Source organism: Vigna umbellata, chromosome 4 (genome assembly GCF_029865625.1).
Source record: "Vigna umbellata cultivar VRB3 chromosome 4, Vumbellata_1.0, whole genome shotgun sequence".
Classification (NCBI taxonomy): Eukaryota; Viridiplantae; Streptophyta; class Magnoliopsida; order Fabales; family Fabaceae; genus Vigna; species Vigna umbellata.
Window position 1 is genome coordinate 58,760,208 of NC_142168.1, and position 27,850 is coordinate 58,788,057.

Genomic DNA, 27,850 nt, shown 5'->3' on the forward strand with positions numbered 1-27,850 from the left:
TAAAATTCTTTAATTTTAAATAATTCAATTACTAATAAAATTTTAGAATTTTATATTCTTTTAAAATTCTTTATCCAAACAAAATATTTTGTCACACAAATTTCAAATTCTCTAATGAATTTTAATTTATATCCTCTTAAATGTTATCAAACACATTATTATAGAATAAGATAATCCAAAATTTGCAATTCGTAATGGTATGAAATACAAAAAGGAGTTGATTTGATTTATGAAATGTTAAAATAATGTTTGGTGAGTGAAAATTGTATTCCACATTAGAATTTTGAAACCTCCATATATATTGGACTTTTATGTTATTATTTAATTCTTCTTATTATGTGTTTAATACTTTATATATAAATACGTTCATAAATTTTATAAAATTAGTGTGTTTTTATAAAAGATATTCTTTGTTTTTGATCGCTCTAGAAGTGTGAATAATTGTTTTTTAAGTTTTCATAAACACATGCAAATTTTAGTTTAATTTATATCAAGTATTTTTGTGTACTTTTTATTTTTCCAAATTTTGAAAAGTTTATATCTTTTAACATGTCATTGGGGTAAGTAAATAACATCACTAATTTTTCATTCTAGCCATTTTTTAATTGTTGCTAATGTAGTAACTTTTAAACTAAAGTAAAAAAGCACATAGGGAATGAAAAAGAGAAAAGTGTTAAGAAAATTATTTGGAAAAGATCAGTGTATAGGAATCAAAATAAAAAGTCATAGTATCACATTAAAAGACATCAATTTTAAAAAAGTGATTGCCTTAGTTAATGTTTTGTTTAAAATTACGTTAGTTTATATTTCAACGTGATTTTAGATCACTCATGTTAATGATTTTTTTCTTTACACTTTATTATTAAATGAGCCTTGATTCGTCTGTAGCAGTAAACTATTTGATTACATTGGATCTGGTTTTGAAAAAAAAGTGATTTTGATAACTAAACACCAAACTTAAGAGATTAAAAAGTATTTTAGAAAATTATTGTTGTTTTCTAATTTTAATATATAGAGACTGCAATATGTATTTTTTTTTTTAATTTGAGGAACTAGAATTTTTATTTTAAAACTTGTGAAGCTAAAACCAAATTTATCGTACGTTTCAAAGAAAAATGTAATTAACTTATAATAAATTTTGAAAATTGAGAAAGTAAAACTACATGTAGTGTTTATTTTATTAAAGTAAGTCGGAAATCTAATTTACCTTTACTCAACAATAAAATACACGTCACTTTTTATTTTATTTTACACATCCCCCATTTCAGAAGCAAAATCCCACAAAATCTATCCATTTATACTCCAATATAATCGATTTTTACCTTTTTATAGTTAACATCTAATTATTAATTATGATGCTAATCATGTGCAAGATCCAACCATTTGATTCCTCATGCACTTTAATTTATAGAGGGCAATTATGACTTCCATAATAGAAAACTAAACAACTGTGAGCAAGTTAAAAGCATATATATATATATATATATATATATATATATATAAGGGGTAGTTTGTTTAGACAGAAAACAAGTGCTTTCAAAAAAAGTGATTTTTATAAAAGTAGAAATTGTTTTATGTTTATTTTGTTTATGTATCTACTTATTTAGATAAACTGTTTAAATAACTTATCAGAATAAGCAAGTTTTAATTTCTGCTTACTTTAATAAATAGATAAAAAATGGTAATAAGCACTTTTGTTTTAATAAAAATAGGTGCTTTTTGTTATAGATAAGTGAAAACAAACATATCATAATGTGTCGACCTTTTGCATTAACTAACTCATTTGATTTTGGGACAAAGACAACAGTGGTTTGTTATGATTGAACCCCTTTCAATTTCTTCTCAATGTTCTTCCTTTTGCTTTTCGACGAAAAAGTTGTAGTGTGCTTCCAGACACACACCTTCAGCAGAAACAAAAAACGCTTAAATTTGATGTAAAAGTTGTATTCTAGACCATGACTGGTACTTAAAGATGTCCATGGATGGTTCATGTCACTAGAGCTGCATGAAAGAAGATTCCAAATCTGAATCAGCTGCCATGTTGGACCCTCTCATTCACAAATCAGAGAGAGGAAAATTATGTGAAATGAAAAAGCAAAGGAAACTGCTGAATCTGGTTTCAAAAACCGACACAAAGTGGAACACTAAACATTAATTGGGTGATGAATCTGTCTGTGGTTAATGGTTATCCATATACAATTTTTTTTCCACTCCAACAACACTTGCTTTTGCTTTTGCTTTTTAAAAGCTAAAGATGACACCAAAGCAGTGTGTGTAAGTGTGTGCTGTGAATGTGAAGAAGAAAAAGTGTTAAGGGAAAGAAAGAGAACAACATTGGATGCTGCTAGTGTTGTTTGTTTTAGCTTTCTATGCTCTTCATTAGACAATTAATCTTATCATTCTGTGTTGTTTGTGTATAACCAGATAAACCTTTTAAGGTCTATGAAATGTTGTAATTTCTGTTTCCCTCTCATAGTGTATTTGGTTTCTTTCATTCATATTCTACTCCTCTAAGCCACTTCTCTCTCACAAAATGGCTACCCTTTCTTCGTTCAGTTTTGTACCCTTTTGCATGCTCTTGTTCCTTGTTTGTCTCACTAGTCCTGCTTGTGTTTCTTCACTTCAACTTTCCTTGAGAAGGCAAGCTTCAATCCTTGTTTCCATGAAGCAAGATTTTGGAGCTGCTAACTCTTCTCTCAGAAGCTGGGACATGTCAAACTACTTGTCCCTTTGCAGTTGGTATGGCATTCAGTGTGACCATGACAACAGGTCTGTGGTGTCAATTGACATATCAGATTTGAATGTTTCAGGGTCAGTTTCACCTGTCATCACAGGACTCTTGAGCCTTGTGAGTGTGTCACTCCAGGGAAATGGCTTCTCTGGGGAGTTTCCAAGTGACATTCACAAGCTACCAAGGCTGAGATTCCTCAACATGTCTGCAAACGTGTTCAGTGGGAATTTGAGTTGGAAATTCTCCCAGCTAAAGGAGCTCCAAGTGGTGGATGCTTATGACAATGCTTTCAATGGGTCACTTCCTCTGGGTGTCACTGATCTCCCAAAGATCAAGCACTTGAACTTTGGAGGGAACTACTTCTCTGGGGAAATCCCTCCAAGCTATGGAAACATGTGGCAGCTCAAGTATCTGTCCCTTGCAGGGAATGATTTGAGAGGATTCATACCAAGTGAGCTTGGGAATCTCACCAACTTGACTCATCTTTTCTTGGGATACTATAATCAGTTTGATGGTGGAATCCCTCCAGAGTTTGGTAAGCTCACCAATTTGGTTCATCTAGACATTGCAAACTGTAGCTTGACAGGTCCGATTCCTGTTGAGTTGGGAAACCTGAAGAAGTTAGACACTCTCTTCTTGCAAACAAATCAGCTGAGTGGTTCGATCCCTCCCCAGCTGGGAAACTTGACTGGATTAAAAGCTCTTGATCTATCATTCAACATGCTCACAGGAGGCATCCCTGATGAGTTCTCAGCCCTTCAAGAGCTTACCCTCTTGAACTTGTTCATAAACAAGCTGCATGGAGAAATTCCTCACTTCATTTCTGAGCTACCAAACTTGGAGACTCTCAAGCTTTGGCAGAACAACTTCACTGGAGTGATTCCTTCTAATCTTGGCCAGAATGGCCGGTTGGTTGAGCTTGATTTGTCAACAAATAAGCTCACTGGTTTGGTGCCAAAATCTCTGTGCCTTGGAAAGAGGCTGAAAATTTTGATCCTGCTCAAGAACTTTCTGTTTGGATCTTTGCCTGAGGATCTTGGTCAATGCCACACACTCCAAAGAGTCCGTTTGGGTCAGAACTACTTAACCGGGCCATTGCCACATGGGTTTCTCTATTTGCCTGAACTTTTACTTGTGGAGCTTCAGAACAATTATCTTAGTGGTGGCTTACCACAATCAACAAGCAGCACACCCTCCAAACTAGCACAGTTGAACCTATCTAACAACCGCTTCTCAGGGTTTCTTCCAGCCTCAATTTCAAATTTTCCAAACTTGCAAATTCTTCTGCTTAGTGAAAACAGACTCTGTGGAGAAATTCCACCAGTTATAGGGAGGTTGAAAAGCATCCTCAAGTTTGATATAAGTGTCAACAACTTTTCAGGTACTATTCCACCCGAGCTAGGTAATTGTGTCTTACTCACCTATTTAGATTTCAGCCAAAACCAGCTATCAGGTCCCATTCCTGTTCAAATTGCTCAAATCCACATATTAAACTATCTCAATGTCTCATGGAACCACCTAAACCAAAGCCTTCCCAAGGAACTTAGGACCATGAAGGGCTTAACTACAGCAGATTTCTCTCACAACAACTTCTCAGGTTCAATACCGGAGGGGGGGCAATTCTCAATCTTTAATTCTACATCCTTTGTGGGTAATCCTCATCTATGTGGTTATGACTCCAAGCCATGCAACCTTTCTTCAACATCTACTCTGGAGTCTCAAGAAAAAAAGAGTGCAAAACATGGGGTGCCTGGGAAGTTCAAGTTCCTTTTTGCATTGGCATTGTTGGGGTGCTCATTGGTGTTTGTAACCTTGGCCATAATCAAAAGTAGAAAGACTAGGAGGCACTCCAATTCATGGAAGTTAACAGCATTCCAGAAGCTGGAGTATGGGAGTGAGGACATCATAAGTTGCATAAAGGAAAGCAATGTCATAGGAAGAGGAGGATCTGGGGTTGTGTACAGAGGAACCATGCCAAATGGAGAGGAAGTGGCAGTGAAGAAGCTCTTAGGAATCAACAAAGGATCTTCTCATGACAATGGCCTCTCTGCAGAGATAAGAACATTAGGGAGAATCAGACATAGGTACATTGTGAGGTTGTTAGCATTTTGCTCAAACAGAGAGACCAATTTGCTTGTCTATGATTACATGCCAAATGGAAGCTTGGGGGAAGTGTTGCATGGGAAAAGAGGTGAGTTTCTCAAGTGGGACACTAGGCTCAAAATAGCTATAGAAGCTGCAAAAGGACTTTGTTATCTGCACCATGATTGTTCCCCTTTGATAATCCATAGAGATGTCAAGTCAAACAACATACTCCTCAACTCTGATTTTGAGGCTCATGTTGCTGATTTTGGGCTTGCCAAGTTCATGCAAGATAATGGTGCATCAGAGTGCATGTCTTCCATTGCTGGTTCCTATGGCTATATTGCTCCAGGTACTTTAAATATTCAACTACATATAATTGGAGAATCATGATTGGTAACTTCAGGTTATATCTTCTGGCTCAGTTCAATTTTCTAGCATCACTAACTTCAAGTTGAAGACATTATTACCTAACACCTAATAAAAACTATTGCATACTATAGTGTCAGCACACATGGTCCGAACAATTTTTACCTGAAGGTGAAAAGTTTGAGCTCTTCTTTTAAACTGAAAATCTTTAGTCTTAAATCTACTTTTGGTTCTCATTAACATGTCATTTTAATTAATAAAAAATATATATAATTACTTGTTTAGTCCTCAAATTACAGTACCATACTGACAGATAAATATGTGACCTTGTAAGAGCTTTTCCCTCCAAAATATTTGGAGGACATAGCTGTTCAGTAAGTATGTTTGGCCAAATGAAATGAGTGAAAATGCTAGCATGCAACAAGAAGAATGATTATAGAGGCTCTTTTTTTCAAGGATAAAATAAAAATTTTCATGTGTTAAATGCACTTGTGATTGATTTTTTGGGTACAGAAATGGTTTTTCCCCTCCGTAGCCACTGTAGCATGTACTTGGTCTTTTTTATGGGACCACAATGTCCAACACCATGTACGTGGATTCCTAGACTGACCAGTAAAGGCTCCACTAACACAGAGGAAATTCTTTTCACTTTTATTTTTCACGCTAACTGGGTGTGTGCTTGCTTTTTTGCATGCCTTGAAACTACAAACCCTTAATCCAGAACAAATCACAGCCCTCCCTTTTTGACCATCTTCATATCAGTGACAGTCACTGAATGCACATTAACCAAATGCATATATTTTACCCCCCACAAAGTTTCAGATCGAGATCTATGATTCACTTTCTCAAAACCCCAGATGAAAAAGAAACCTGAAGAATTTAGGCACAAGACACAAGTTGGTTATCTTTTAGAAATTTCACTTGTTACTTTGGAAAATCAAAACGAAGCTTTTCCCTTTATCTGTAAAATAATGTTGGACTAGTCTTCCTTTAACTTACCCACTTTTTCCTCAATGTTAAATTAATAATTTCATCCTTTTACCTTATACCATTCTATTGCAACATTTAATTCCTAAAACCAGTGACATGGATAATGACCATCTAACATTATTTTATACATGTTTGTGTGAAAATTTAACATCATCATATATGTGTGTGATATCAAGTCTAGTAGGGCTACTTTACTGTTGAAATATTGCATTTTTTTAGTGGTTTTTATTTGTTACAGAATATGCATACACATTGAAAGTGGATGAGAAAAGTGATGTTTACAGCTTTGGAGTGGTGCTGCTAGAGCTCATAACAGGGAGAAGACCAGTGGGAAACTTTGGGGAAGATGGATTAGACATTGTTCAATGGATCATGATGCAAACAAATGGGAACAAAGAGATGGTGATGAAGATCCTTGATGAGAGGCTACATCACATTCCTTTGACTGAAGCAAAGCAGGTGTTTTTTGTGGCAAAGTTGTGTGTTCATGAACACAGTGTGGAAAGACCAACCATGAGAGAAGTGGTTGAAATGCTTGCACAAGCAAAACAACCAAATACATTTCAGATGCAGTGATCTAGAACAGTAAAAGAGAACAACTTCCAAAGAAAAGAATGACTTCTTCCTTGATACATATATCCTTTGTATTGGTTTCCAAACTAGTTTGTTAAATGAAATTTTAATGTTATTTTTCTTTTCCCTTTTACTTTACTGGCATCTCTTCAATGGGTGCAAGAGAGTCACTATAGTTTATATGGTTATGCATGGGAAAGCTAGAATTAATGTTAAACTGTCCATAGCTTGTTAAAAGTTTGTATAATACATAGGGATTTTGTTTGGAATGAGTAAACATTTATATTTTTACTTAATTACAGTTATTTGTTGATATATATTGATATATATATATATATATATATATATATATATATATATATATGAATAAAGGAATTAAAAATAATGCCTGACAGATTACAGTGCGAATCTCTTTCATGTCAGAGAGTTTCTTTGGAAAGAAATATTTTTTAATTATAACTATTCTAGTGGTGATTTTTTTTTATGCCACTATTTTACAATGGGACATATTTTTCTCAAAGAAAAGATCTTTTATACAAAAGAAAAAAATCTTAAAACTTTTAGAATGTTTTACCAATTTTGTATCATGTTCGTTGAGTCACTAAAATAAATTATCGGCTAATGATTTTTTTTTGGGTTAAATATGTTTTTAGTCCCTAAACTATTGGCCGTTTCTGGTTTTCATCCCTCTTTTAAAATAAGATACAATCTGGTCCTCATTCTTTTCAAAACGTTCGTTTTAGTGCTCGAAACTTTGGTTTTAGTCCTCATTTTGTTGACTAAATGAGAACCAAATTTTAACGGTGTTAGTTTTCGAGGACTAAAACGAACGTTTCGAAAAGAATGAGGACCAAATTGTACGAAAGAGGGACGAAAACTAGAAACGACCAATAGTTTAGGGACTAAAAACATATTTAACCATTTTTTTTAACAAAAATACTAAAAAGATTTTACATTAAACTAAAAATCATAAATTTTTATAAATAAATAATGTTTTTTTAATTAAATATAAAAATGCAAATATTTTTGTAGATAGCTACTAAACTTTAAGTGTACGTACGTTGTGTTCTGTTTTCCAGCCAAAATCACCTGCTCTCAAGGCAATGAATGAAAATATGAGACATGAGCGATGTGAAGTTTCATAAGCAAATTGGATTATAAGGTATTTGGATTGGGAAATAGATGTAGATGGACTTAAAGTGATGGAAAGAAGATTATAGTATTGTTAGGATTAAAGGATTTGAAAAGATAACGAAAAGATTTGAAAGGTAAGTTTCTCATACTTATAAATAAAAAAATGTTTTAATTGATAAAAATAAATAATTACCAATTTTCTCTTATTTAAAAATTTGATTTATATGTTTTTTATATTTCAATTAATTTAAATTAAATGATATAAAATACGTCTGTCAAATTTTATATAATAAATTACTACATTATTTAAATTTAATGAATTATATCCAACTAAAATTAATATAACCTAATTAAACAATATATAAGTATTATATATAACTAATAAATAATTATCACACAAGTATTTACTAAAATCACATATATAAGTAATAAATAATTACCATACAAACCTCCATGATTAACACCGTAACTATTTATTAACTAAAAAATAATAATATATAATTAATAAATATTTTATTAAGAATTAAGTGATATTTATCAACATACAAAATTAAATTAAGTAACAATTTTCATTATATTTAACCTCTTAAAAAGTAATAAACAATAAACCACCGGAACTACCACTTCTTCATATAAGATTACCAAGAACCACAGTTTTGGATGTCTTCCACCATGATAATGGTTAAAAATAATGTTATCTGTGATTTAATTTTGACACTAAATACATCTTTTTCTGTTTAGAAACTTGTTTGGAATCATGTTTTTCTGTTAAGTTGTGTGAATAAGAGAGTTGAGGTTGAATTTGATGGTTTTATGACTAATTTTCCTTGTTTTGGCAAGAAATGAGATAATATGGAAAACAGAGATGAAGTGTCATGGAGATGGAGCTCAGAAAGGCCTGAAAAAGCACTAGAAGGGAGGAGTGCTCGAAGCTTGGACGCCCTTTCTGGAGGCTTAAGCGCAAAAGAGTGTCGCTCACTGCCTGGACGCCCCTTTTGGGGCGCTTGAGCGTCAGAAGCACGAAGCTTGGGTGCCCCTTTGGAGGCTTAAGCGCATAAGAGTGTCGCTCACTGCCCGTGCACCCCTTTTGGAGCGCTTGAGCACTAGAAGCACGAAGCTTGGGTGCCCCTTTGGAGGCTTAAGTGGGGTGCTTGTGTAACACCCCAAATAATTTAAAGGGTATTACTCATAGTAAAGACTAAATTAATTTGATATCTGATATAAACAATCAAACTTTATTTCAATTCTTCTAAAATACAATTCCAAACTTGCAAACTTTAAACAATATAGTCTTCACCACTTAACATAAATTCGAAATTAAACTTATAAGTCTTACACAACATATTTTTCCAATGCAAATTTATTCTTTTTACAAAAATCCCTGAAAGTTTTTCCCCGCATCTCTCTCATCATCTCTAAGCTTTTTCAACCGCATCTGCAACATTATCTGCTCACATATAACATGAGTTATATGATCATAGCACAAACAAATAAGGGTAAGCCAACCATATCATACAATCATTAAACTTACTTATAATATAAATGTTTCAATCATGTATTTCTGCAATTTATAAATACCATTATCCCGATGTCATTAATTCATTCATTTTTTTTCTTAACTTCTTCAAAATCATCTTTCTCATTTTCATAAACCTTACAAGTATACCATGCTTACTCACAAAACCTTATGGTTAGACCGCTCTCTGCTTACTTCCTTAAGCCTTACCTGTATACTATGTCTTACTTTCTGAAGTCTTATAGTCAGACCTCTCTTTGCCTGCTTCTATAAAACTTACGAATCATATGTTTATGTCAAAGCCTTATGGTCAATACCACTTTCTGCCTGCTTTCATAAAACTTACGAATCATATGTTTATGTCAAAGCCTTATGGTCAGACCACTTTCTGCCTGCTTTCATAAAACTTACGAATCATATGTTGATGTCAAAGCCTTATGGTCAGACCACTTCTGCCTGCTTTCATAAAACTTACGAATCATATGTTTATGTCAAAGCCTTATGGCCAGACCACTTTCTGCCTGCTTTCATAAACCTCGGGTGTTACTTTGCTCATATCAAGCTCTCATGGTATAAACCGAACATACTACTCCCAGTAGTAAAAATCATTGCATAAGTAATGATTTCTTATATCCACTCCAACATTTCATAAAATCAACAATTCATATCCTCTTATCCACCTAACTCAATCATGTTCATTCTTTAATCATGAATTGACAATAACCCGTTTTGGTGTCAATAAATTAAACATATTGCCTGATATCATACTTCATATTATAAACTCATTTTTCCCACAACGAGTATAACTCAACATATTTTCACCAATCAAAGGTCATAGATCAGCCAAGATACATCAACATATCTTAGGAACTACATACTAAAGTTTGGGCTCAATGTAATGGTAAATGAAATATATATGAAGTTTTTACATGATAACTTAAGAACAAAAAATATAGTGTTCATCATACTTTTCAAAATTTCGAAATTTATTTCTCAACACATAGACTTCTAATTACGAATCTGAACGGTCAAATTATAGTAATATATCTTAGGAATCATATATCAAATTTTCAGGTTGATCTAACGGTCAAATAGAACAGAATTTATATTTTACCGAGAGGACTCAGTAACACAATAACAGGGGTAATTAATTTACTCAAACATGTAGAACTTATTTCTCCAAGTACAGACTCTTAATTAATGATCCGAACGGTCAAAGTGAAGAAATAGGTCTTAGGATTCATATATTAAAATTTTAGCTAAATCCAACGGTAAAAACAATTAAAAGGAATGTTTTACCACAGTAACTCGAAAATAAGAAAAATTATAATCATGAAAACTAAATTTACACAAGTGAATAGATAACTACCATAACCAAAATTTTAACATGTTCATAACTCATATTCATGATCATAATATGTATAAATATCATATGTAAGAAAGGATTAGCTCCCCTACCATCAAAATAATCTTAATATAAAAATTCAGGGAAAACAAGAAGTTGAATCTAGCAGAGCCGGTTAGACAACTTCCCATTATTCCAGAAAGATACAATAAAAAAAATAGATAACACAATAAAATTTCTGGGGAAACAAGAAGTTGAATCTGGCAGAGCCGGTTAGACAACTTCTTATCCTTCCAAAAATACAATATAAATAAATAAGAAATAAAAGGTCTGGGGAAATAAGAAGTTGAATCTGGCAGAGCCGGTTAGACAACTTCTCATCCTTCCAAAAATATAATATAAAGAGATAAGAAACAATAAAAGGTCTGGGAAACAAGAAGTTGAATCTGGCAGAGCCGGTTAGACAACTTCTCATCCTTCCAAAATTGCAAAAGGAATAACTAAATGTTCTAAGTAATAATAACGTACAATTAGCATAACAGAATCAATATCACGTTTTACAACCATCAAACTTGGGTCTCATCATAGAAGCATGTTCTCATTCAAAATTCAAGATCATCCAGAAACAAAATACTCCATATTCAAGATTTAGGATTAGACAAAAAGCAAAGTATTGTATACTCAAGATTCAAGAGTGACTTCCCTTACCTGATTCTCGCTCCTTTCTGAATGAAGAGCACTTCTTCAGAAGCTCTCGCTACCTTCTCTACAACTCATATTCTATTCCTAATATCTCCTTATTTTTGACAAAAGTTTTACTCAATTTCACTCTCCTCCCCTAAAACTTCATTTCTCACCCCTTTTTATAGTTGAAATTAGGGGTTACTGTAGTAGTACTGTAGCTGCACTACAATTACTGTAGCAGTACTGTAGCTGTACTACAATTACTGTAGCAGTACTATAGCTGTACTACTATTCACTGTAGCGGTACTGTAGCTTGTACTACGTTTTTCCTGTAGCAGTACTGTAGTAACACATGATTCACGAGGTATTTTTACTGTAGCACTGTACATATTTTACTGTAGCACTATACGTATTTTACTGTAGCATTTATACATAAAATTATTTTTTTATTTCAAAAATATCTAGTATCTTAATTACAACAAATTTCAAGGGTCTTACAGCTTGAGCGCCAGTGACACGAGCCTGGGCCTTGTTTCTGTTCTGTCTTCGCTCTATTGAAAAGACCTAGACGTCCTAGGTTTTGTATCTTTGGCAGGAGGAGCACAACAACACACTCTTCACCCCTTGGGGGTAGATTTAGGGATGTGACAACTCTCCTATTCTCTTTCTAGGGTTTTTTCTATCTCATTCTTCTCCATTATTCATCTAGTTTCACCATGTTTATGGTGAAATAAATTCTATTTGTTGTTGGAGGATGATGTAACCTTGTGAACTCTCATGTATTTGAATTGATTCTTAATAATATATGCTTTTTTTCATTAATTGTTAGAGTAATTCATATTTGATTATTGCATGCTTTGCGTGATGTATGAATTGCATGAGTGCAGGGATGTTCCTTACAATTCAAGTTCTTGTTGAATTACTCCCAAGAGTAATACTTCTCAGGGATGGGGGTATGAGTCTTGGTCGTCTTAAGCTCTTGATCTTCATAATTAATTACTAATAATGCTAGGAATTGTATGAACTGGTAATTAAGGACAAACTTATTTCGCCGAGGGATCGAGTTTAAGTGATTTAGTGATTGACATTAATATTAATGCATAAAGAAGAATTCTTACATACATGAGAGGGAACTTGGTGAAATCTAACCCCAACAACATACTCATCTCATATTAAAAACAACATTCGTTCATCACTGTGCTATTCTGCTATTGATCAAACTGCATTCATATTTAATTTTCTATTTTTGCATTTGAAACCAATGATCTTGTTTTCTTTAAGTCTTAATTAATCAAGTTATCACACGATTGTCTAGTGCCGAGAGTCCTTTGAGATACGATACTTGGTCTTACCATTTTATATTACTTGTGCGATTCGGTACACTTATCGATTCATCAACAAATTTTTGGCGTCGTTGCCGGGGATCAAAATGTTGTTAACACACCACACACGAAGAAAAAAGAAATAATATATTAAACATTTCATAAACAATAAAACTACGATATAATAAACAATAAAAGAATATATATATATATATATATATATATATATATATATATATATATATATATATATATATATATATATATATATATATATATATAGAAAACAAAAAAAAAAGCTCAGTTTCAGCTCGAGAAGACTCATAAGCTCAACAAGCTCAGTTTAGCTTCATAAGCAAGCTTGACAAACAAGCTTGACAAGCTCAGTTTTAGCTTGACAAGCTTGATTTCAATGATAATTTAATTAAATACATAGAAACAATTCTCTCGCAAACATAATCGATTCTATGATTCCATGTGAAAGAATATAATCGATTCCGCTACATGTTTTGAGAAAATGGGATCAATTCAATCTCATGTTTATTTCATCAAATACATAGAATCGATTTGCGTGCAACCATAATCGATTCTATCATACCAATGAATAAATAAACTATATTCTATCATACCTAATGAACAAACAAAATCGATTCCATTTTATTTCATGACTAGATCATCACATTCACAATAATCTACGTCATCTTCCTTGACACGAAATCAATTCAACCAAATACAATCAATTCCAAGGGTTTGGAATTTCTTCCATACAATTCCAGAATTTATTCCACTAGCACCCACAATGTGTATGAACTTATAAATGGGAAATAATAGATTCTGGAAAGTTTTCTCACCTAAAGAACCTTGTGTGTGGACTGAACTGAGAACACTACACCTTTGTTACCAATGAGGAGCATTGGTCTCTTGATGATGTTACAAAGTGAAAAATATGAAGACCCTTGTTGTATTCAGTTTAAAAACATTCCTGTAGAATAAAATGTTAAAAATTGGAAGGCGGAGAGAGGTTGAGCCGAACGGTGGACAATAGTGAGAGAGAAGAAGAAGAAGGGCACTGAACGGTGGAAAGTTGTGAGAGAGAAGAAGAAGGGAGCCAAATGATGGAAGGCGGTGAGGAACGAGGTGAAGAACTAGAGCCGATCGTTTGAAGAGTTAATATCGTAACTGTTCCAAGTCTCGCATATAATCGATTATCACTTACAATAATCGATTATCATTGGCAGTTGTAATACGTCTCTTCAGTTTCAGACCAGTAGGCTATATATACTTTTGTCAAACTCTTTGGAGGATTAATCTATGCCATTAGAGAATACAGTTTGTTTGAGGAAGTTCTCAAGTGATAGTGTTTACTCTTGTCAAGTCTTGTGAATAGGAGAAACTCGCGCTTTGTGTGTCAAAGGTCGGAGTGATTCTCTTCAAGTTAGCAGAGTTGTCTCTTCCGGTTCGTTTGTTGAAGGAATGTTCTTCTGTTCGTTTGTCGAACAAAAGGTTTTTGCTATTTTTAATTTCTATTCATCCTATGGTAATTGGTAAACTGATTTTAGTGAAACAGTTAATCACTCTTTATAGTGATTAACAACTTGACGTAAAATCTGTTGATTCGAACCTTGATAACAACTTCACTTCCATTAGCTTTGATACAACCTTCTAAAATAAAGTTTTCGAAAGAGGACATCTATTTTATTGGAGACCTCCCTTCTTTTAATGACTTTACTAATATTGTGGTAGTGGATTGACTGAGGGCGACTCAAGGGCTTGTGAAGCCTAAAACAAACTTAAAATTGAGTTCTTTTAGTTAATTTTTTTGAGCTCTTTTAATACAAAATTATCTATTAAATTGTTATAATTAATTTCATTTAACTTTCACACTATTTTACCATCCTAACCTGTGTTAATTGCTTATTTAATTAAATATTTCATCTCCATGATTCACAAGTTAATAGTTTCACAATTCAATCTAAACAAAAATTCAAGCTCTCATCAAAATATATGCATTAAAACTCTCTAAACCCATACATGAAAAGTAAAAAACAAAACAAAACCGAACAAAAGATACCTTTTTAATCCTAATACAAATTGAACAAATAGAATAAAAACGGCATCAATATAAATACAAAGAAAAACATACTAATTAAAAATAAGAATAAAAATATTGCTAAAATCTCAATAAAAGATCTCTAGAAAAAGCAAGGAGAGACAATGAATGAAATCAGTAAATGAGAAGTCACATAAAAATAAAAGAAAAAATAAAAACTGATTTCAAGATAATACGATAACTAATAATTCTTTTATTTTCTAATCCAAATTATAATTTATTGAATTTTTTTCAACTCATTAAATATAATTTCTAATAGAAATAAAATTAATAGTGATAATAATTTAATTAAATTTTAGTCTCATCAAATATAAATTTATATTAATAAAGGTATATTATATACTAAAAAAAATTGAAGTTTCTTTTTTCTACATATAATTTTATAATTAATTTAATAGAAAAATATTAATCTTAAAATTTTTTTAGGCTTTAACTTTTGGAGACCTACATCGAGTGTGTTTTCTATATAAAAATAGTATTATAGGCAAGTGGTGGAACTATTAATAATGCTTGAAAATGTATTCGAGATGTTTGAGCCATGGCAATACTAAGAATTGAATTCACTTGCTTTATAATAATTGTTACCACAACACTCTTCGTATGAAACCATTTTAAGGCTATTATTGGATAGTCTACGTCACCTTCTCAATTCTTAGAGTACGATTTATTTATCTATTGAACAACTACGTTATGCAAATTGGTTTCAAAATAAAATTTGACCTTGTATTATGACCAATTATTATTTTATTGAAATTTACATTTTACAAAAATTAGTAAATCGTTATGGCCTTATTGAGTTTCTGATATGAAGAACTGGCGGAGTATTAACATCCAAAGATGAATATTTACAGAGTATCGGAGAAGAAATGTAGATGAAAATTTCAATTTTCGACATGCAACCTTTGCTCATAGCAATGAAATAATAATAAAATAAAGAGTAATGAAAGGAGTGTAAACCTGTATCTATATAGCTACTAAATTAAGAAAATGAGTTATATATTTTCGTAATTTAAAATTTCAAGTCATATAATGCTTTGAATTTTAATTTAAACATTGGTGACCCTCACTAATACCCATGAAAAATATTTATAATTTTATTACTAATAAAAATATATTTCTTTAGAAATGAAAAATATAATAAGTTTATAATATAAAATGTGGAAAGTTAAATAAGAAATTTTAGTAGCTTAATTGGTAGAAAATTTTGGTGATGAGTTCAAACTCTTTTTTACCTTTTTGTAAAAAAAAAAACGAAAAAGTAAAATAAAATTTAAAATATTGATAATAGAGAAAGCATTCAGATTTGAAGGCATTATTGAGGAATCCATTATGTAAGTGGTGATTAAGAAATTAATATAATAAAATAATATTAAAATAATAAATAATATTAAAACAATTGATGAATAGTAAAATTTTTGGACTATAAATAGCCATGAGGGGGAGACTATTTTGCGCAAAGAGAGGAAGAATCAAGTGAGAAACATTGAGAAATAGAGTTAGGAAGAAATTTTTAGTTGCAAGAAAGTAGAGGCTCTAGAGGATTTTTCGGAAAAACAAATTCGGAGCAAGAGAATTCTAGAATAGAGGTAAGGGGAGCTAACCTTTCTAAGCTTTTATATTATGATTTAATATTGTTTTATTACTATTCATGTCTTGAAATTCTGTGTGAATACTGTTAATGCTTACTGTATATTTATTTATATTGAATTTTTGTGTTAATATTATATGCTGTTATTTTGAATGTGGAAATAAGAAATTTGTTAAAACTAGTTGAGGAACACTTTGGCTAAGGAAAGATTTGGTACTTAAGTTGTCCATTGTGACGCACCTCTCTTTCCTGGAAGTCTACTCGACAAGTTTTTAACTTAAATCTTGTTGAACAGATTATGTACTGTTAAACTATTGGGCAATCAGAGTCTAGAACACCATAGGACAGTTTGGATGACTTAGATAAATAAATGGTGACTTATTGAGAGTACTTTATTGGTAGGATAGAGGAACCTTAAAAACTTGAGTTGGCACATCCCTGATCATAGAGCAGTCCTGGTCTAATCCAGTCAGTTGTGACTAGTCATATGTGCTGGCGTCGAAGATGAGTTTGATGCGTTCAGACATTGGGTTCTTCTCAGATGACCAATTGGGCAAGTTGGGCTAGTCTAGATGAGTAAATTAGAACTCGTTAGGGTTAGAAAACTGAGTAAAGTCATTAGCAACAAGGTATAATTGAAATTGGGTCCTTAGTTTAATAACATTAGAGTTTTAATGAAAAGTTTGGTAGTGATCACTTTAGAATCATGTTAATGTCACTTTAGGAGCGCCTATACAAGTTTAACTAGGTATGAAATATGAGTTAGGGGCATTATAAGTTGGAAGAAAGGTCTAGAAGTGGTAAGGAATGGTTGAGTAGATAATTCTGCAGAAATTCCGTTCTACTGATTATGCAGAGTCGCTATGTGAGTTGTCTCGCATAGAGAGACCCTGTAGAGGGTGCTCTCTGTCTGGGTTCTCGCATAGTGACCTGTGTGCGCTATGCGAGAGGTTTGAAGTGTGATGTATGCTGCGACTTAATTCGCTATGCGAATTAAGGTGTGTGCTGTGCGAGATCCTCTTGTCTCGCCTTTCGAATAGGATGCGCTGTGCGACTCCTATTGGGTCAAGTCTCTTCTTTTGATGTCTTTGATTGGATCAATTGCTTGGAATGCATAGTATAATGTGATTTATGTGGAAAGTATGGGAATGTATGAGATATGTTGGATTCACTGTGATAATATGATGGTATTTGGTTATTCATGTCTTGGGTTAAGTTTCAAAGTGACAGTATGGTTCATGGACGTAATTCCATGATCCTCAAGGAGAGGATACATGGTGGTGATCTGGTGGTGTGTGGAATGATTCGCATGGTAGCTCAGTCTTGGGGGTTTTCCCGATGCTCCAATGGTCTTTCATTCTCAAGTAGAGAGGATTGATCCATGTGGTGAGGAGTAGTAGGAGGACCTAGTCTTGGGTGCTTCCAGTATGGCCCAAGGTGAGTGATAACGGACTAACCTCATGAGTGTGGTAGGGTGTGGGAACCCAAGTTTCATAAGCCACCGTGAGTGCATAACCCGCCATAGCTCGGTAATCATTCTAGTCCGGACGAGTCGGTTTATAAAGTAACAAGTCTTGTGAGGTCATTTTACCATGTTTGAGTGATTTTTGCATGTCGTGTGAGGTTGAATAACATGCTTTTTATGTCTAGCTCACCCTTGCTTGTTTGTGTTGCTTGTGTATGATTCTTTTGCGATGATCACCCACTTGGGTGGGAGTAGATGGCGAGGAGGATACTTTGGAAACAGCTCTTGATGGAGACGGCAGTGCTACAGCTTAGATTTGCTAGCTTTTATTTGCTAGCTTTGAAGAACTTTTGTGCATTTAAAGTTTTAAATTCTCTGTAATTTCCAGGAAAAAACTCTAATACTCTAGTTGTCAATTCCACACTATTCTAAGGATGACTGTAATCCTTAATTACTCTTGACTGCTTTCCTATATTATGTAATGATGATGTCTTTATTATATATGCTTTCTATATATAATTGGGATGTCACAAGTATAATAGTAAAATGACGAATATTTTCCCACTAAATATTTGTTAGACCAAATTTTTATATAAAAAATTTTAAGAGACAAAGATATGAAAAAAATGGATGAATTTCTTGATAAGTTAAAATTAACATATACATGACTTTAAAATTAAAAAAAAGCAATTAAAAATTATATGAGAACTTAAGCAAATTAGATCTACCTAAGTAATTTTAATTTATAGATAAGTCCATTTCCATTTTTTATGGAAAAATTCTCCAACAGCAAGATAATTCATTATAAATGATCATATTTAAAAAAATAAAATTTATTATACCATTATAATATTACTAAAATAAACATTACATATATGATAGATAGAATAAGAATTATAAATTTTTAATGAAAAAAATTTTTCAGTTAGAAAACAAAAGAAACTATCTATACTGCTGCTTCACTTCCGATCTCATGTTGAGACAACTGAAACAATGTCTTCCCTAAGCTCATACCATTCAAAGTGACCATTGTAAAGAAGAAAACACACACAGACAAACAACACAAAAACAAATGTAAACTAGAGTAAACAACAACATCCTAAAACAATTACTAAATCAATCATGAAATATAATTTCAATACAAGAAATCACATATACTACACATTTAACTATCAATAGACTTGACTCATCCGGATATAGTATGAATGTCAAAATATTGGTAGTCTGTGCACTTGTAATGGTAATATTGTTGGCTGAAACCAAGCTACCATACAAGGTTAGTCCTTTTCGGTTGCCTAGGGCCATGATCAAAGCCTATAGACAAAAACCTCTCCCTACTTGAGAATGAATGATCATTAGAGTGTCGGAATAGACCACCAGTCCGAAGCTCCATACATTCATACAACCACAACACAAGCACAACCATGTAACCTCTCCACGAGTCATGGAATTACATCGAACAACCATTCACTTCATTCATAAACTTTTCATCACAACATTCATATGCATCATTTCCATTTACATGTAAATCATATACAAATCCATTCATTTTACATTCACTAACATCATATAAAATCACTAATTATAATTCAAAGAACCATAATCAACCAAACAAGTCATTAGAAGTCACAAATAATACAATTTTCTTTAAGGTATCTTAATACCCACATTTAAGTAAGGAAAATGGCTTGGAAACCCTCACCAACAGCTTCAGAAGGGTCCAAAACAACCTAAAGAACGTCCAAAACTGATACTTGAAACCCTGAATTGGTATTTCCAAAACCTGAAAAAGAAACAAAAACTGGTGCAATAACACTCAACCCTCAGAAGCTACCCAACCACTGAAATGGTGGCGCTCAGTGTTAGAAAACCGGTGCTCAACGCGGGCACCCCTTGAGTGGTGGCGCTCAACGCCAGAAAAATACCCCCCAGCGCAGTTGACAACACATTGTTTTCATGGACTTTGATGCACTTGAAACTTGTTCTAATGATAAAATGAAATCCTTATACACTAGAATTGATGAAAAATCATATTTAGAATTAAAAAAAGTAACAATTTGATCATTAGACCCGAAATTAGGTGCATTAAGTCCATTTGATAACTCCAAAAGTACCTAAACTCAAAACAACACTTTCTAATCCCTAAATCAGTTTACCAACTTCATAACCAAGTCTAATTACGCTTGTTAACACCCTTTAACACCTCAATTTCCTTCCAAATTTGCTGTTTCAAAATCTCACCATACAAAACCTCATTTTTTAACCAAAAACACTTAATTACTCATCCTAAAAACAACATTAACCATTCTACACTTTTTTTTTCATTGATAGCTTAGACAAGTCCTAATAAGTCTTCTAATACACTTTCAACTGTCAAATGCAGTCTCCACTGCTTATTTTAAATTCTCACTAGTCGAAACCTCCTTTTTATACTAAATATACCTCAAACTGCAACAATAATCCCCTTACATGTTTCATACCAGATTTCATTCAATTTAACAATGCTAACAAGTCTAAAATAACCTCATAACAACATTGAAACAATTCCTTCATCACTCCAACACCTACTTTTAAAATTCACCCATCAAAACTCCTATTTTATCCTTAAAACCTAAGCAAAAGAACACTTCTTTAAACCAATCACTTTGCATTCAGTTCCAAACATTAGAATAACTTCATTACACATAATCAATACAATTTTAAACATCACAAATATACAATTCTAACATACCAACAAAACATCTTCAAATCATCAACTACATATAATCTTTATATACCCAAACATATGAATTTCTCCAAATCTAACTACTATAAATAAAGATACAAATTCTTATAATATAATCACAAACTAAAACAAAAATTCTAGCTTCCTTTACCTTAGAAAACTTCTACAGCTCTAAAAACCCCAATCGTTGCTTTTACCGCAAGAAATTCCTAGAAAAGCCTACAAATCACTAATTGGTGATTGGAGACAAACTTTAGAACCTCGATTGAACCAAGAATCAAGGGGAAAACACTTTTGACACATGGAAAACAAATTTCCTTGCACGATCAAGAAAGGACAAATATGATAGAAACTTACTTGCTCTATGAGAGAAAGTGATCAGCTAGAAATATAGACCTCGTCACCGTGATTGATTTGACACATCCTGATCGTCAAAGAAACGACTCAGGAGTTAGAACTCTTAGAGAGAAGGTTGAAAACTCCACATAAATGGTTTCTAAAGTACAATTTAAAATAATGAAACTCGAATATAATAAAACCATTTAATATTAAAATAATCGAGTTTCACCATTTTTAAACTACCACCACTTTTAAAATATCATTTACATTACTAAATGCTTAAGTGCCATAAAAATCTAAAATCATGTATATATATTATTACATGGATTTTTACTCACAATAATATAACCAAAAAAAAGTAATTTTATTTTAATGGAGACATTCTAAATATCAAATGGTTTTTTATACTATAGACGGATTTTAATATTTTAAAATTTATTTATTATTTTTTTTAAATATTAAAATAAGTGTATTTTAAAGTTATAATGGACAATACAAAATGTCATAAGAGAATTATATCAGAATTTAGACTTTATGAAATGAGTAATAATTTTTCATACATAAAAGTAAAAGTATAAAAGTAAAAGTTGATTGAATACAAATCGAAGAAATGGTGATGAATGGTATAGTAGAAAAGTTGTTGAGATATTTTTGGTGCCTAAGACCTAAAAGATATAGAATTAGCAGTTTGAGAAAGGGAGGAAGTGAAAGTAGCAGAAACCGAAACCGAAGGTAGCAATGAAAGGAAAGAAAGAAAAGACGAAGAAAACGTGAAAAGAACAGAGTGATAGGGAAAAAGGTCTTACGTGGAAACTTTGGAAGAACGAAAGCGATAGCTACCACTCTCATTTCCCACAACTCAGCTGTGGCTCACATTGTTTTATCTCTTTATCTTTCATCCTCCTTTCTTAGCCTCAACCTTCATCATTCTCATATTCTATGCTTTAGTTACCTATCAACTTCATTTCACATTCTTGCTTATTCTAATTTCATATTAAAATTCAAAGAGTAAATATATATTTCACTGTAAATTTTAACATAAGGGTAAGCATGCATCCAACTTATTGATATCAGAATTACTAAACTTTTAGTATTTTACTTCACTTAATATCTTAAAAGACTTCTTTCTACAGTATATAGTTAGACATATTACTATATCAAAACTATTCAAAATCAGAAAAGTGGTTTTTTTCTTCTCTTATATAAAAGACTATTAGATATCATGATTTATTTTTGGTATAAAATATGTGTGTTTGCATGTATTGTTTATTCTTATTTTGACTGTTAGAGATTTGAAAATGTTGTGAATAATCTGCAGAGTTGATTTGAATCCAAATAAATTAAGCAATAAGATCCTTGACTTATATATTTAGATAGGTATTATCCATCAAATGACACCGGTTCCATTTATTGGAACCTCTGATATTGTTTAAAAGCAAAGCAAAACTATTTCCATACTGATATCGTGTGAGATTGGTTGTCTTACAAATATATATTATGTGAATGATGATAATGATAAAAATTAGAAGGCAATGGAGGTGCAAGAAACTTGGAATATGGATAACCTTTTGGCTTTTAGAGATGAAGCTAAATTGTTGATATGATGTGCCATTTCACAGCCAAAACTGAGAGGTTCCCTCTTCAGCCATTCTCAGCCTCAAGGTTCAAAGTTTCTCCCTCTTATCTTCTACCTGTGACATGGCCTGGCCCCACCTTAGCATTTCATTGGTTCACCATAGCTCTTCATCATAAAAATTCAATTTTCCCATTTATACTTTTATATAATAAGGTTCTAACAACACCAGACACACCTCCTGCTTGCTTCTGCCACATTCCTCAAAAACTCTGTAAAGCTCCTCCTTCCCACCTATACTCACTTCTTCTCATTCTTTTTTCATATACATATATATTATGTTGTGTGTGTGTGTTTAGTTGGCTCTTTCCATTGGATTTTGGTAAGAATGATTTCAAACTCATGCTCTGTGTTATTATCTTTACTGTAAAATTGGCTTGGAAGTGGAAAAATCAAGTGGGGTGATCGGTAATCACAGTTTTCTTCATGTTTTAATTTAGTTACTGGTGTGCAAGTTTCAACTCAAAGCAGGTCTTTCCTCTTGTTCTGTCCACCAATATATTCTGCTGTGTTTTCTTCATTATACAGTGTGTTTTGTTATAATCTTGTTCTCAATGAATTTTCTGAAAGCAGGATTCAGTTGTGCATCAGTTCTAATATTTTAAGATGATGATTTCAGTTTTTCTTATTAATTGCAGAAAAGGGTGTCTAAAAGATAGACACAGAAAGCATATTTTGAATGATAAATGTAAAAGCACAACAAAGCTGTTGATGAAACAGGATACTTTTTATTATTTTTTTCTTATATTATGGTGCTGTTAAAGGTCATCCATACAGTTACATAATGATAAGAATTAAACAGTTTCTGTTCTCTCCTTGAAATCAACTTTGTGTAACTTAACTTCTGAACTAGGTTATTTTAGCAGTTAAACATGAATTTCCTGTGTTATTAGTTGGAAAACTCATTAAGGTTCGTGTTTCTGTCACAAATCTCCTCAAGTAAGGAACAATAAAACAGTAAATAGCAGTGCATGCACAAAGTTTATGATAAAAGATTCAGAAGGTGGTTAAAGCTGACTTTTTGATGGATTTTGTTTAGGGGACTCTTTGTGGGAAAATCCAAAAGAAGTGGTTGAAATTTGAAGCAAGAGAAGATGGACTATTTCAATGCACCAGGAAGAAACCACCTCTTTGTTCCAGGGCCAGTTAACATCCCTGACCAGATCATTAGGGCCATGAACAGAAACAATGAGGACTACCGCTCGCCAGCTATTCCTGCTCTCACAAAAACTCTGCTTGAGGATGTCAAGAAGATTTTCAAGACCACTACTGGAACCCCATTTCTCATCCCTACAACTGGTATGCATAAACAAGCCACACTGATCTTAGTGTTGTTATGTCTATACTTTTTTAGTTTCATAAACTCAAGGTATAAGTGACTTTTTACTTCAGTCCTTAACATTTTCTGTGTATGCTGAAAATTAATGAAGAATCTATCTTGTATGCTTTGAAAATGTTAAGGATGAAGTGCATGTTTTTCATATCAGGGATTATGTTCTAAATAACAAAAATTTAAGGGTGTGTTTTGCAATTTTCATAAAATCAATTAGGGTGTATTATCTTAATGATGAGGATGATACTAACTTTAATGGTTATACTTTTAGGTTAAATTAACCAGAGCAAGTCCTTGAACTATTTGAAAATTTTAATTAGCTTAGCAGGCTCAAAAGTATAATTAGATCTTTGATATAGTAATATTCCTTTCAGTTGAGTCCCTGGATTAAAATCACCACAAATTGTCATTTTTTATCACAAACCAATTTCAGAGATCTAACACAAAATTCTTACAAAATCAAGGACCCAGTTATAGTTTTTTATATTAGATTTGAAAGTTTACATTATTTATTCATGAAAATAATGGCAAGACTCCTATACAGTAATCTAGAATAATGATTGTTCTTTTTCTTTTATATCTTTACTGTTCTTGTGTATGGGTGTTTGGGAGATGATTACAAGCATAGAGAGTAAGGTGGTTTAAGAACAGTTAGTTTGTTATTCACATGGTTATAGTTTACTAGTTCTCTTGTTATTGAGTAATGGTTTTGGATATGGTTCAGGTACTGGTGCTTGGGAGAGTGCTCTCACAAACACACTGTCTCCTGGGGATAGAATTGTATCATTCCTGATTGGTCAATTCAGCTTGCTTTGGATTGATCAGCAGCAACGTCTGAATTTCAATGTTGATGTTGTGGAAAGTGAATGGGGCCAGGGTGCTAAGCTTGATGTTCTGGAATCAAAGATTGCTTCAGACACTGCACACACTATAAAGGCAATTTGCATTGTCCACAATGAGACAGCAACTGGGGTCACCAACAACTTGGCCAAAGTGAGACAAATTCTCGGTGAGTGTTTCATCTAATGGACTTAAATCATAACTTTTTCTCATTTAATATCCACATCTGTACCATTTTATTCTCTATACACTGAAAGACCCAAAATCATCATTGTAGACTAGTTTCTCCCTAAGTACTTTGAAAGGGAAAAATAAGAAGATAAAAATGAAATAGCTCAATCCACAATATGTCAGAATTCTAAAATATTAGCTTTTTCATTTTTTTTTTCTCCTTGAAGTGTTTATCTGGAGATGTTCATCCAAACAGGTCATTTGTCTTTGGTCTTTGATGTTCAAAGATATTAATGTTCATGACTGCTCTTGGTTCCATTGAGAACATATTTTTGGTTGGCAGTTTTAGCTGTTTGTTTTCTTTTGTCCTATAACATCTATTATACTTTTGAAGGACTACTTAGTTTAGTATTTTGTCTAAACACATAACTGCTCTGTACTTACTGAATCACGCATATAACTGCCAAACTGTTTATCTCCAAGTAATAATCATAGTGAGACATGTTGCATAGGTTATTAGCATTTAACTTGACTCCGTTGATCTTGATGGGTTATGTTATAGAAGACGGTATTGATTGGGAGATATTATATATATATGTAGATGACATGAGTTTAACCCATATATATAAGGAATCAATACCACTTTTAATCTAAGACCTTAAGACAATAAGTTCATGGATTTTTCATCTAGTGTTTAATTTTGTCTTTTTTATCCAACGTGAAACTGTGAGTCACACTTGGATTAATCCCAACCGATCTAAGTATGCATCTGAAACTTTACCAAATTATTCACATGCAACACCACTGGTGAACTCAAATGATATGTTGACATAAATTCTGTCGTTCTTTGATGAAAATGTGTTCCTAGTACCTCTTCCAGGTCTGCAAATGTATCAAACATTTGCATTAACCAGCTGTTGGATTTTTAATGTTGTTTTTTCCTTCATGAAAAGATTCTGACGTTGTTTCTTTGGACACTCAGATTCCTACAGGCACCCAGCACTCTTCATTGTTGATGGAGTGTCTTCCATTTGTGCACTTGATTTCCGCATGGATGAATGGGGAGTAGATGTGGCCATAACTGGCTCTCAGAAAGCCCTTTCCCTTCCCACTGGGATAGGAATTGTGGTTGCAGGACCTAAAGCTATTGAGGCCTCAAAAACTGCCAAGTCACTCAGAGTTTTCTTTGACTGGAAAGACTACCTGAAATTCTACCAGTTAGGAACCTATTGGCCATACACTCCTTCCATACATTTGCTGTATGGTCTGAGAGCTGCTCTTGATCTGGTTTTTGAAGAAGGACTTGAAAATGTGATTGCAAGGCACAATCGTTTAGGCACAGCAACCAGGTAAGCCATGATGGTATGCTAGTCCAAAAATGGTTACAATGAAATTCAATGTATGTGTTGGTTTATGATTGAATGATATCAGTGTTTACTTGAAAAGGTTACTGGTTTTGACAAATGATCAAAGGTTTATCTAAGTAGACAATGGTTTTGGCTTTAGGTTATGTGTATAAGATAATGCATGTGAATGCAGACTTGCTGTAGAGGCATGGGGTTTGAAGAATTGCACCCAAAAGGAAGAGTGGCACAGTGACACAGTGACTGCTGTTGTTGTTCCTTCTTACATTGATAGTGCTGAAATAGTTAGAAGGGCATGGAAGAGATACAATTTGAGCTTAGGTCTTGGACTGAACAAAGTTGCTGGGAAGGTTTTCAGAATTGGGCATCTTGGCTACTTGAATGAGGTAATGTTGATTCCCAAAATAATTCTCAAGTCAAATGAAAAGTAATCTTTGAATAATCAATATACTTATTTACAAAATTTCATTTGTTAACTACTCTAAATCAGTATTTAAAGGCTCATGTTAAAAAATATCATAAGTCTTTTCTTTTTCTTGATCTTGATTGTTGGATGTATTACATACAATATTGCCATCCTAGCTTTGAAGAACTTTCTGTCCAACTTCAATCGTTCAAGCTTCAAAACTGTGATAGGGATAGTGCATAAGGAAACAACATCAATATATTTATAGTTTTTTTTTAATATGGTGTTAACTTTTTCATATATACTCAACGTGAAACTTAGAATTACTTAAATTTTGAATTGTTTGAGATACCAAAACTCTTTGGTAATGTCTAACATGATTTATTAAAATAAGAAAAAACATGTTTGCAATACTCTTAGTTCCAAGTTGCCAACATTTTTATTTGTTAATTGTTGTAATATTTTTTCAGTTGCAACTGTTGGGATGTCTAGCTGGTGTGGAGATGATACTCCAAGATGTGGGTTACCCTGTAAAGCTTGGAACTGGAGTTGCTGCTGCCAGTGCATACTTTAAGAATACCATTCCTCTCATCCCTTCAAGGATTTGAGTTACAACCCATTTCTCTTCTCTTCACTTCCTTTTCTGCTCTTTCAAAAATTCTGTAAAATATATCACATTATTATCCTCTTTTACACTCCTTTCAACGTCAACATACTCTCTACTTTCAACTTTAATCTATTGTTTCTTTCATTCTCTTGTATATCACAAATAATTGCATCTTCTCACCTTATTTCTCACTCTCTAATGCACATTAAATTCATCACAAACTCTTCTTTTGAAAAAAATAGAGTGCATGTTCTATTAATAGTCTAAGTAAAATGTTAATCGGCATGACTGATTAGTGAGTTTTGTAATATTTTATTAAAACTTACACTATGACTTCTAGTTAATTGACACTGTATAGAATTTATTATGTAAAAGAAGTACGAAATTCAAATTCAAATATTAAACATTTGGACCGCGACAACGCAAATTTGATAACATTTTGACAATGACACGTGTCAGCGTTGTAGTGGACCATTTTGAATTTTTTTTTAAGAAATCTGATTTGAAAAAGGGATAAGGGTTT

At 32.7% G+C, this 27,850-nt stretch overlaps 2 protein-coding genes across 3 annotated transcripts; both read left to right on the top strand.

Moving 5' to 3' along the window:
* Window positions 1-1,813: 1,813 nt before the first annotated feature.
* On the top strand, window positions 1,814-7,041 carry LOC148200708 (uncharacterized). Its single transcript, XM_088113936.1, has 2 exons — window positions 1,814-5,165; window positions 6,411-7,041. The coding sequence occupies exons 1-2, from the start codon at window positions 2,534-2,536 to the stop codon at window positions 6,746-6,748; spliced, it is 2,970 nt and encodes a 989-aa protein (XP_087970062.1). The 5' UTR covers window positions 1,814-2,533; the 3' UTR covers window positions 6,749-7,041.
* A 15,621-nt stretch (window positions 7,042-22,662) lies between these two features.
* LOC148200709 (serine--glyoxylate aminotransferase-like) lies at window positions 22,663-27,481 on the top strand. Of its 2 annotated transcripts, none has more exons than XM_088112427.1 (6): window positions 22,663-22,820; window positions 23,646-23,905; window positions 24,664-24,948; window positions 25,933-26,299; window positions 26,490-26,700; window positions 27,191-27,481. In XM_088112427.1, exons 2-6 carry the CDS (start codon window positions 23,701-23,703, stop codon window positions 27,326-27,328), a joined length of 1,206 nt encoding a protein of 401 aa, XP_087968553.1. In that variant the 5' UTR covers window positions 22,663-22,820; window positions 23,646-23,700; the 3' UTR covers window positions 27,329-27,481. The 2 variants fall into 2 exon arrangements, with proteins under 2 accessions (XP_087968553.1, XP_087968552.1); XM_088112426.1 differs by having other exon boundaries at window positions 22,772-22,928.
* Window positions 27,482-27,850: the final 369 nt, after the last annotated feature.